Genomic DNA, 12,312 nt, shown 5'->3' on the forward strand with positions numbered 1-12,312 from the left:
GAGAGACACACCCATGGGATTCCGCTCTAGGCTGGGTCGTCCTGCTGAGAGAGGATCTGTCCTAGGAGCGGCTTTTCCCGAGGGAAAGAGTTCTACCCCTATTGATTGTGACCACACCTATGTGTAATTATTACCCCAACCCCTCTTGCTTTGGGATTTAACTGTTCTGCAAGAGTGGGCTGGGGGATCAGAAGGAAGAAGCAGGGGATCGGAAGGAAGAGAAGGAGGATGAAGGGGGATGGAGAAGGAGAATGAAGTAGCATGGGGGAGGAAGAAGCAGAGGCAGAGGAAGAGAAGAGAGACTGGTGTGGATGGAGAGAGGATTGGAATAAACTGCGACTAAGACCAACCAGTCTGGCCCTCGTTCCTTCCTTTGCCTGCCCATCGCCATCGACCTCCCCGGGGTGGGGGAAGAAGGGTGAGACTACCAAACGCGGGCGGCGGGAGAGATAGAGCCACCGCCGCTACGTGTCGAGCCCCTTTATTGAGTTTACACATCTGGCGTTTGGAGAGAGAGAGAGAGAGAGAGAGAGAGAGAGAGAGAGAGAGAGAGAAGGAAAACAAAAACACCCTCACAGCAAGGCACGACTTAGCAAAACCCCAGAGAAAAGCAGAGATACTGAGAGGGCCAGGAGGATGCTGTCAGGGTGGACAGGCTGAGCGCTGGGTGTGGACAGGAGAGGACGGGCAAGAGGGACTTCCTGGCAAGGAGATCCCGGGTGCAAACTCCCAGCTGCGGGGAGAAACAAGACCAGGCTGAATGCGTGAGCTGGCGGCACCGCCCTGGCCGTGGGCTCTGGGCATCGCCTGCTGTCGGAGTGCTCGCTGGAAATGATGCAGCTCCACACTCTGTACGGTCTCGCCAGCGGGGTCACCCCTGCCAGTCCAGGGCTTCCTCCTTCCTTCTAACTCGAACTGGGAGGGATCCTGAAAGCGAGCTTTCAGCTGACTGTTTCCACAAGGCAGCCATTAGGAAGGAAGGGAAGGGTGGGGGAGGGCGGGGGGTAGGGGCAGGGGAAGAGAGGGGAGGGGAGGGGAGAGAAGAAAAGGGGAGGGGAGAAGAGAGGGGAGGGGAGGGAAGGGCAGAGGAGGGGGAGGAGAGGGAGGGGAGAGGGGAGGGAAAGAAGGGAAGGGGTGGAAGGGAAGGGGACAGAGGGAAGGGGAGGTCAGAGGAGGGGAGAGGAGGGGGGGAAGGAAGGGGAGGGAGGGCAGGGGAGGGAAGGGCAGCCTGGCTCAGTAGAGATTTCTGGCCACTGCGCCAGCCTTGCCCACCACCCTCCACACTCCTGCTCAGAGGGGAAGGGGGATCCCTCCTCGGCCGTACAGAGGCACAGGGCTCCTGGCACATTCTCTCTAACACAACCTCTAAATAATGCTAATGGTGGTACCTGGGAAGGTACAGGTCTGGGAGATGCAGGGCTGGCAGAGGTGTGGAGTGGGGGCACCGGGCAGGGAGGAAGTCCTGTCACTGAAGCACTGAAGGGCATTGTGAGGGGCTGCGTCAGCTTCCCCGAGGGGAGGGGCATTGGTCTCTAAAGCCACTGTGGCAAACACCTGCTGCTGATTCTAGTGCCCCCCTCCCCGCCTCCGCCTCGAATCCAAGTCCTAGATCTGAAGCCTCATCTCCCTCTGTCTCTCCAGCCCGGCCACAACGCCAGTCTCCTGGAAAGCTGCAAGAGCCCCGCAGCATCTCTGCAGCAGAAGTGCCCACGGTGGCACCTTCTCCAGCCCACCAGAGAACCCCACGCCCCCACTTCTGTGCAAAAAAAAAAAGAATCTTCTGAAGTCTAAGAGCTGTGGGCTGCAAATGGGTGCCGAGTCCAAAGACCATCACCAACGCTCCTACTTCAGAGAACGACCTTTATAATTTTCTTCCCGGTCACCCTGCACAGATTTTCATGGTTGTTGCGGTGAGGAGAGACTAACCGGCTCTCAAAATGATACATTTAGAAAACTGTTCTGATGCTTCCCTGGACTTTGATCTCAGTGTTTTACAAAGCGGAGAGCTGGCAAAGTCAGCCCGGGGCTGCCAGGCTGGAGCCACCCAGCTCCTGACCAGTGAGGACATGCAACAGGGCTGCCCTCAGAGCGATGCTTGCTTTATGACATAAACAAAACCCACGGACACCCTTCAACTAGGAGGAGTCTTCTAAAATTGGGATTGGAGCCACTGAGTGCCCAAAATGTGACCTGAACTAGCAAGAGTTAACGGTTGCTTCTAAGAAGACTTTGGGAGGGCCAAACATTGGGGAGGGCCCTGACCTTTCCGTCCCTTTAGCCAATCCTCATCCTCGGAGCTCTCTGGCCTCTCCAGGAGGGTGGCCTGGACCCCACAGAGAAGAGGGCAGGGCCCACGTTCAGGAGGCGTCCACTGACTCGCTGTGTGAGCACAGGGCCAGCAGCTGAAGGTTCCTGAGAGTGAGTGTCCTCTTAAACACTGTACTCGGGACACCAGCAAGCCCTACCCCGCCCACCTGGCTTTCCCCAAGACCCTTCAGATAAAATCTATAGATTTTATCCACATGAAAATATTTCAGGCTCCATCACTAAAGTAACAAACCTTGATGAGGGTACTTAGGACAAGTAACCCACAGGTGACTCCTGGCCAGAGTGGGTACTGGATCCTGGGGTGGACACCCAGGCTGTCTATTTCATGCCCCTGACCCAGAGCCTCCCAGCAAGCTCCAGAGATGGAGGAGTCTGCACCCACACCCCCCATTCACCCAAGCAGCTGCCTTGCACCAAGCAGAGGAACTGACAGCTTCAATGTCAATGATTAACTAGGAATAGCTCCTTCAACACTGATTTTCCACTGTTGACAGGTTAAAAAGAAAAAAAAGGCAGCAAACCAGGTAAAAATCTTGGCATTCGCCGGGGCTCCAGGATATCTGTAATGATGTGCCAAGAAGCACAATAAAGGGGAGGAAAGAAAACTAATTGCTCCCAACTATAAAAGTCCGCGAACAATCACATTCTTGGCGCGCGATATTTTATCTCGAGCCTGGCCTTTATTCAGCACAGAAACGCCAAGTTACACAAGAAAGTAAATCAGGAACAATCTCCACAGGCCGCGTGTCCTGGCAGCCACAGAGCGCCTTTCTTTTCTTCTTGGGCTTCCCTTGGTTTTACGGGCTCCCTGAAAACCCTGTCCTCCTGTCAGATGGGTTGCAAACAGACAGGAAAGACACAGCAGCCCGAACAAACTAACAAATGGGGTGGGGGAGGGAACAAAAACACAGCGGGAAGGAGGGGGGTGTGGTCAGCCCACTGCTCTGGGAAGGCAAAGCTTGGAGAGAGACCCAGGGAGCAACACCGCCACCAAGTGGTGACACCCTCTCCGGCCGCCCAGAGGGACAGCCAACGGGATTCTCCGGAGGAGGCTTGGGAAACTGAGCGAGCAAATCCTGCCCCATCCTCACGCGGGACAGATCCTGCTGGGAGCAGGGCAGGGTTCCGGGTCTATCTGAACCGCACGGTGATGATGGGAAAAAGTCTCCAAGCAAAAGGGCCTGAAGCTGACTTCGGGTACCTTTCTCGGCAGTTTTCCCTGTCCCTGTCGTTATGTCCCTCAGGTCAGCTGTGACCACTGCCTGATGTGCCGGAGATGCTCGAAAACACGGCCTGGCGGGACACATCTGCGGGCCCAGGTGACAGCCGCTCTGCTTCCCACACGCTTCAGTCTTTACAGGGAGATTCAGGTCGGAGGGCAGGCGGATGGCTCAGAGGGCAGGGGCACAGACCTGCATTCAAACCCACCCAACACTGCAAGGCTCCCTGAGCTCTGCCAGAAGTCATTCTGGCACCCACCACACACACCATCACCACCACACACACACATACACACACACCATCACCACCACACACACACACACACACACAATCATCACCACCACGACCACCACACACACACCTTCACAGTTACCACACACACCACCCACACCATCCACACATACACACACACCACCACCACCACCACCCACACACATACACACACACCACCATATACACTACCACCACTGCTGCTCCACACACACCCCACTACCACCGCACACCATCATTACCCTCACCCCCACACACCACACCACCACCACACACACACATACCACAGCACCATAACCCCCCACAACACACACACACACACACACACTCATACACACACACACACACACACAAGAACAGTGCTGGGTATACCCCAAGTCTACTCTCCTAAGGAAATCCCGATTATACCCCTGAGTTTTGCCACCATTATGCATGCCTGCTCTCTGCTCCAGCACTTTCCTCAAGCAAACTAGGCCTCTGGACCCAGTCACACTCCCAACACAAAGACCCTTTGAACTTCAGTTCAAGCAAAACTCTTTGCTTATACAATGGGTTTCAAATCAATCACCCGTATCTATTCCTCCTATCTCTCTCTCTCTCTCTCTCCCTCCCTTTCTCTCCGTCATTTTCTCTCTCTCTCTCTCTCCCCCCTCCCTACTTCTCTCTCTTTCTTTCTCTCTCTGCATGACACATGTAACACCTGAAAGCCTCCATTGTTGGTCATGTCTATAAAGGCACAATGTAATCTGAAACGCTGACCTGAAGGGTATTAAGATAACACTTTCCTGGCTCACATGGTAAATAAAGGCTCTCACACAGCCGCCGACTCCCACCCCACCCCAAATTTCGAAGTTGGGAGTTGACTTAAAAAAATTATTTCTTCATCATGGAGAATTCTCTTCTCTACCCTTATTGTGGAGTATTTTTTGCTACCAAACATGGAGAAAATGGAGAAAGAAGTGGAGTTTTAACCCTCTTTGCTGGCCTGGACAGTTAGGCCAATGCCCAAGGGTTGAAAAACTAACCCTCTGGATCTGAACCTTAACACCAAGGCCAAGGCATTTGCCCTGCAGTCAGCCCACTGGGGTCTGATCCCTGGCATCCTATATGATCCCCAAGCCCCTCCAGAAGTGATTCCTGAATGCAGTACCAGAAGTAACCCCTAAGTATCACCATGTGGCAACAACAACAACAACAACAACAACAACAACAACAACAACACACACACACACCAAACCCATAAAATTATCCCTTAAGACTCAACAAGAAAATACTGCTATAAGATTTGCACACCTTGTGTTACACCCAATTCAATGCCTGACACCACGCATGGACCCCTAAGTCCCACCAAGAGCGACCCCTGAGCATCCCCAAACCAACCAACCGACAAAAATCTAGGCCTCTCCATGCCCTGAGGTCAGTCTGGAAGAAGCGGAACAGTAGGGAGGAGGCCAGGCGTGCCCAGGGCGCCTTCTCTGGACACACGCCCAGACCTGTGTTTCCTTCCCCAGCCAGCCCGACTCTGCTTCCCCGGCCCACAGCCAGTCTCGGAAGGCCTGGAAGGTCTATGAGAGGCTGAGGCCAGGCAAGAACCCAGAGGAGACTGCCGCTTTGTAAAGCCCGGCACTGCTGGGCAGCTAAACCCTGGGCGCATCCAGGCCTCTCGGGCCTGTGCCTGCCTGTTCTGCAGATCCCCGAGGGTTTCATGCATCAGAGGGTGCCCTGGCTGGGGCTCCTCCCCAAGCGGGCAGTGACGGAAGGAGTAGCAACTGACTCAGGACGCAGCTGGAGACACTTGGTATGCTTGAAGTAGGGAGGTTTCCTGGGGCCAGAGAGATAGTACAGTGGGCAGGGCACTTGCCTTGCACATGGTCGACCAGGGTTTCATGCCCAGCCTCCTGTATCCTGCCCTGAGCCCAGCCATGAGTGATTAATGAGTGTAGAACCAAAAGAAGCCCCCGAGTATCACTGGGCATGTGGCCCAACAAACAAAACAACACACAAGTAAAATAAGAATAAAGGAAGGAGATTTTCAAGGGTCAGAGAGAAAGAGAGAGACAGAAACAGAGAGAGACAGACAGACAGACAGAAAGGACAGAGAGACAGAGAGAGAGAAGCCAGCCTGGTAGTGGCCACCTTGACCCTAAGGCTGAAGCTCAGGTAGCCTTTGGCCTCCTGTGCTGACCCCCCCACTGTCTTCAGGGGGTGCAGTATGAGCTCCCTTCTGCTTTTAACTGCATGCTCCACACAGACCTTAGACCTGTTCTGTTGTTTAAAGGAGGGCATGACCCTTATGTAATGCTTTTATTTTATTTTTTCTTTTTTGGGTCACATCTGGCGTTGCACACTGGCTCTGCACTCAAGAATTACTCCTGACAGTGGTCAGGAGACTATATGGAATGCTGGGAATCGAACCCGGGTCTGCCGCGTGCAAGGCAAACACCTTACCGGCTGTGCTATTGCTTCAGTCCCCTACGTTCCGCTTTTATCTGCATCCTCCACACAGATCTCAGACCTGTGTTGTTGTTTAAAGGAGGGCATGACCCCTACGAAATGCTTTTAGAAACTGTGTTGGTGTTACCTAAAAAGAGAACCAGGGAGCGAGGACCACGCAGTGGGAAGGGATGGGCGGCAGAGCTGGGCTCCACGCAGGGGGTCCTGAGGCGGCTTCACAGACCTCCATGGCCCAGCACACACCTGCCTTTCCCTGGGCACCTGGACATCCTGGTGACACGTTAGACCCACCTTCTCCCACCCAGTGTCCTGGGGTCACGGGGCAAGGGCGCCAGCTTACCTTCGTACCGACCTGGCGACTCGCTGGCCTTCTGCGGGGTGGCCACGCGCAGGAAGATCTGCTGCCGCCAGGATGGTCGCCGCGTCCTCACTGGGGTCCCACTGGCGTCACCTGGGTGGCTGGATTTGGAGTCAAAGTCCCTGCGATGGCAAGAAGGGATCTGTGACTAGAGCCCAACATCAAGGGGCATGGGCAACTTCATTTCTCTTTTCTTTCTTTCTTTCCTTTCTTTCTTTCTTTCTCTTTTTTTTTTAAAAGACAAAGTACTAATTATAAATCGTCTTTGCAAACCTAAGTAGGTACTCCTGGAAGGATTGCTGTCCTACGGAGCAGTTTCATGTTGCCAAGATAGTCCTCCCCCACTCCCTCCCTTTGTCCGTACTTCCATCCCTCCACCCTTCCCTCCATTATTCCTTTCTTCCTTCCTTTCACTCTCCCTTCCTCCCTCTTTCTCTCCCCCTTTCGTCCCTCCCTCCCTTCCTTCTTTCCTTCCTGTTGGGAGATAGGGATCTCTTCTTGCAGTGCTCGGGGAACAATATGGAGCGGCAAGGATCAAACCTGGGTTGGCTGTGTGCAAGGTGAGCGCCCTACCTGCTATCCTATCCCTCCAGCCCCCATCAATTTATTTCTAACAAGAAATACATGTCACAGATCGTCAGCTTCTCATCACTCTGCAGGCATCAATGGCATAAACCCTCCCACAGGGGGTGGTGTCCTCAGCCCTCAGGCTGAGAATCTTGAATGTATGACTAGCTGAGGATAGAGGTGTGTCTCCATACATGGTCACCAAAAGGAAAATAAATTGACTGACAAAAGAGTGAAGTTGAGATTGGGGGTGGAGTGAGTTCATAGGGCTGGAGCCCAGGTTTTGTATGTGGAAACCCTGGGTCTGCCAAGTACCACCGGGAACTGGGAATTGGGAACAGCCAGTGAGCACCTAAAACATCCCTAGCTAATCAATTAGAAATAAATAAAAGGTTAAGTTACACAGAACTCTCAGGGCAATAATACAGGCACCTCACTACTGTACTTTATATGTACATTGTCACTTGTGCTTTTAAAACTACAGAACAAAATCTACCTTCCAATCTACAAAAATACAGTCCAATCATTGTAATTTACACCTGGATCTATATTACAACCAAGGAGTACACACACACACACACACACACACACACACACGGGCTGCCATTCAGAGCACCACTATCACTCAGCAAGCTGGCTAAGATTTTCTTCAACCTTCTGAAGAACACAAGATATTTGCATGCTAGCTAGCCCCTAATGAGGAACAGATTGACTATGACTTAAAAAAAAATTTCAGAAAGAAAAGTTTAATAAAAGAGAGGCAAGAGATTCCATCAAAGCAGTGTTTTTCCAATGACAATGTCAGTCAAAATCCCCCATAACACCAGACAACAATTCCCCACTTCCACCCAGGCTCGATGCGTCTAAAATCCAACCCTACCTTTTGGGATGCATAAAGTCACAGGTGTTATTTTCATCTACAGGAGCCAGAAATTTTAAAAAATTTGGCACAGAGGAAGAAGAATGAAGTTTTTTCCGCAGGGCATTACGGTAGGAGATGCTAAGAGTTTGGTTGAAAAAAAGAGTTTAGGATAAAAAAATATATAGACACCAAGAAAAGGACAAAATGTCAGCTTCAACATAAGAGAAACACGTTTTGATCCAAGCGAAAGAAACCAAAGCAGGCTAAGAAATGAAAAATAGCTCACAAATGAGATACAAACTTTCATTTCCATATACAAAATGAACAGAACTGGTGGGTGCATGAAAAGACCCCAGAGTCTTCAGCAGTGTAAGATGACAGAATTCTAGAAACCCGCTGAGCAGCGCAGTGAGGACAAACAGCAACCTCGTGCCATGCTACATGCTCTAAACATGCAGCCACACCACATGAGCATTTGGGATCGGATTTTATTGACATCGGTTAGTACTTGTTCAACACTGAAATGTGTACTTCATTAAAACCACACGTGGCTATGGAAACCAGTGCTGTCGGTCAGGATTTACAGGTTGTGTGTGTATTCAGTTCATTGTACTCAATTATTGCACTCAAACTGGGGATTAAAAATTCATTTAAAGGTATTATTATTTGTACAACTGAATGCTTCCGTGTCTCTTCCAGGCATTATAAATCAATACCCAGAAAATCTTTACTTTCTTATATGAAGAATAAACTATGCAAGATTAAACAGATATGATATATCAACTTCTGTTTTGTTTTGTTTTCTTTTTGGGTCACACCCGGCAATGCTCAGGGGTAACTCCAGGCTCTGCACTCAGGAATTACTCCTTGCGGTGCTCAGGGGACCATATGGGATGCCGGGGATCGAACCTGGGTCAGCCAAATGCGAGGCAAACACCCTACCGGCTGTTCTATCACTCTGGTCCCCTCAACTGTTTTTTTTTCCATTTACTTATTAACTTTCAAGAATATTTTAGCTCCTTAATCTCAATAGAAACATTATTATTCTTAAAAAAAAATAATTCCAAATCCAAAACATAGGCACAGGCAGCTCACTCACATCAGGCGTTCTTACCAGAAGGGAATTCGAAAAGAACAGAACAGGGGACAAAGACAGTCAGCTTCTAAGATGTCATTTTGTTCCCAAGCAGAAACAGTCCTTTTCCTAAGCCATGAGGCGAGCCCGGCCGGGGGCACAGAGGGTGGTGCCCCGTGGCGGGCAGGGAGGGGTGGACAGCGGGCACACACAAGCCACGTGCCATCAAGAGCGCTGGAGGAGCTTGTTACATGCAGTGACAGACAGACAGGTGTGGCCGCTGGGTGGATGGGGTGGGGGGGGATAGTGGGGCCATGCCAGGGGGATGGAGGACAGGGCAGACCACACGACTCGGCTCACCTCTTGGGCACTGCATTCCCACCGGCTTCTCCACTGGAGGGGTGTTTTAGGTACTTAAAAAAGTTTGGTGAGGAGGCAGAGGGGCTGAGAGGGGATGGAGGAGCGGGGGCTGAAGGCTGAGCCGAGCAACTTTTGGTCTTGGCCTGGGGCAGAGGAGTCACACTAGAGAGAAGAAGGAGAGAGACAGAGATAGACAGACAGACAAAGAGCCAGGGGGGTCAGGGGGCACGCAGGAGGAAGCGAGAGAGTGGGGTGGGGTGAGTCTCGCTCTGGGAAGGGACAGCTCTGCACCGCCCCCTGCTTCTCAGCTCTCTGGGGCAACTCCAGGGCCAGGCCTGCAAGGAGCTGTTTGGGGGAGGGGCACACATGCTTAGGTTGGACTCCTGGCTCTGTGCTCAGGGATCACTCCTGGTGGGCTCGGGAGACCTCATGGGGTGGATTAAACCAGGGTTGGTCGCATACAAGGTGGGCTCCCTTCTTGCTGCTCTATCACCCCAGCTCTAACAACTGGCTACTCTTGATCCTCCCCTACCCCCACCCCCCCACCACCGGACCTCTCAGCAACCAACAGTACTTCTTCCTTCATGTGCTTTTTAAGAATGATGAAAAAAAAGAAAAAAAAATTTTTTTCAATATAAAAAAGCAAAAGCAAACAAAATAAAACAACAAAAGTTTGAAAAAGTTCTCTTTAAGGGGGCTGGAGTGATAGCACAGTGGGTAGGGCATTTGCCTTGCACGTGGCTGACCCAGGTTCGATTCCCAGCATCCCATATGGTCCCCTGAGCACCACCAGGAGTAATTCCTGAGTGCATGAGTCAGGAGTAACCCCTGTGCATTGCCGGGTGTGACCCAAAAAGCAGAAAAAAAATTCTCTTTAAGTGGTTGGAGAGACAGTACAGCAGTCTGCCTCGCATGTGGCCAACCCAGGTTTGATCCCCTGCATCACATATAATTCATGAGACTGCCAGGAGTAACCCCTGAACACGGCCAGGTGTGGCCCCCAAACAAACAAAGAAAATAAAGGGTCTCTCTCAACAGAGCAATGTATCTTACAAGGCAAATGTCAGTTCTCTCTCTCTCTCTCTCTCTCTCTCTCTCTGACCCCAAATAATGTCTTGAATTTCCACAGCTTATTTTCCTGGAGTTTCACAAGAGGGGCAGAAAGCAAAGCGGGCGTGCTGGAGAGGGAGGGAGGAGAGGGCCAGAGAGATGGTGCAATGGGCAGGTACAGACGGTTCTCCAGCCTCCTCCCCACCTGCGCACCCGGGGACGCTGCCTTCTCCTGGAGGACAGGAAACTCCCAGGCTTCTCGAGACCACTATCTCAGGCAAGAGAACTTCAGGATTTTCTGAAGTTAGGAAATTTTCCATTCTCACAATAAACATAGACGCCCAGGGGTGGGAACCCAGTGATGAGGCTGACTGGCAGTCGTAGGCAGGATGCTGCCGCTTCCAGAATGTTCTCCCTGTCACCATGTGCCTTCTGTGAGGGCCTCCTGCTTTGGGGACCAAAGGTGGTGTCCAGCCACATCCCCAAGCACCCAGAAAAGAGTAAAGGAGTAATAAGCTAAGAGATGAGCGGAAGGTGTGTGTGTGTGTGTGTGTGTGTGTGTGTGTGTGTGTCGTGTAGACAATTCCTCGTGAAAGCACCTCCCCCACACTCCACAGGCCACATCTCGTAGCCCTGAGCCACGGGGACAGCCCGAGCCCCTGTCCACAAGGCAAGGGGGTCTCACGAGAACCAAGTCCCGCACACAGCTGGCAGCACCCTGACAGGCTCTGACACCAAGGGCCTCGCAGACTAAAGAAAGAATGAATGCCGGCCACCAGATTGCTCAACCGTGTGGCAGAGCCCAGCCTCCACGGAATATTCTAGAACTTCCTCACAGACAGGGATTTGAGACGACACAGACTCCCGTTTGGTGACACAAGAGATGCCCCCGCCCAGTGGACAGAACAGAGCAAGAAGCAGAGTCAGGGATCCTTCCCTGAGGACCCACTCTGCAGCCCCACCCCGTCACCCCATCAGGGGCCTCCCTGTCGGCCCTGCACCACCCGGGCATGGGGACCCCTCGAGATCACCCCAGCAGGTGACCCGGACGTCAACAGGCGCCGCTGATTGCCCTTCCCCGCCCCCGCCCGGGCGAGTGACCCAATGCTCACCTGCGCTCATGCGGCGTTTCTGTGCTCACAGAGTGATAGCGCATGAGCTTCCTCTGCGACACCCCGGGGGAGCCCGGAGCCGGCTCGGGGGAGCCCTGACCGTCCACAGGGAAATGGCCCAGGGTGTTGGCACGCCTCCGGAAGGCCTGCTGGGGGGACAGCGGCGCGGGCTCCTCGGCCGAGGTGCTCTCCGAGTCGCTGGACAGGTCGTCCGAGGAGCCCAGAAGGCGGAAGGAGCTCTCGGAGGCGGCCGGGGCCTCCCGGTCCCACTGCTGCTGCTCCTGGGGAGGAGGCAGAAGGCTGTCAAAGTCCGGCCCACGGTCGACACCCCCCGAGAGGTCACCAGGCCCCTCCTGGACGCCCGCACGCAGGACCACGGCGCGGGGGCAGGACAGAAGCCTTGAGGCGTGATGACTTTTTTTGGGTCACACCTGGCGATGCTCAGGGGTAACTCCTGGCTCTGCACTGAAGAATTACCCCTGGCGGTGCTCAGGGAACCATACGGGATGCTGGGAATCGAACCCAGGTCGGCCGCATGCAAGGCAAATGCTCTACCCGCGATGCTATTGCTCCAGCCCCTGAAGTGATGACTCTCAGCGAGGCCGTCTGGCTCCTGCTTTTGGGAAGTGTCTTGTTTCTTTCCTTCCTCCTAAAC

At 52.9% G+C, this 12,312-nt stretch overlaps 1 protein-coding gene across 4 annotated transcripts in view; it reads right to left on the reverse strand.

Annotated features, from left to right (window-relative positions):
- TBC1D1 (TBC1 domain family member 1) overlaps positions 1 to 12,312 on the reverse strand; it is a 204,104-nt gene that overhangs the window by 38,889 nt on the left and 152,903 nt on the right. For 3 of the 4 annotated variants that reach the window (XM_056125549.1, XM_056125551.1, XM_056125552.1), the window contains 4 exons: positions 11,658 to 11,935; positions 9,496 to 9,657; positions 8,079 to 8,198; positions 6,614 to 6,753 (listed from right to left, as the gene is read on the reverse strand). In XM_056125549.1, the coding sequence (XP_055981524.1) occupies positions 6,614 to 6,753; positions 8,079 to 8,198; positions 9,496 to 9,657; positions 11,658 to 11,935 (700 nt within the window). The remainder of the gene's footprint in view (positions 1 to 6,613; positions 6,754 to 8,078; positions 8,199 to 9,495; positions 9,658 to 11,657; positions 11,936 to 12,312) is intronic. The other variant, XM_056125550.1, reaches the window with a different exon arrangement.

This window comes from Sorex fumeus, unplaced genomic scaffold, assembly GCF_029834395.1.
Source record: "Sorex fumeus unplaced genomic scaffold, SorFum_2.1 ptg000055l, whole genome shotgun sequence".
Taxonomy (NCBI): domain Eukaryota; kingdom Metazoa; phylum Chordata; class Mammalia; order Eulipotyphla; family Soricidae; genus Sorex; species Sorex fumeus.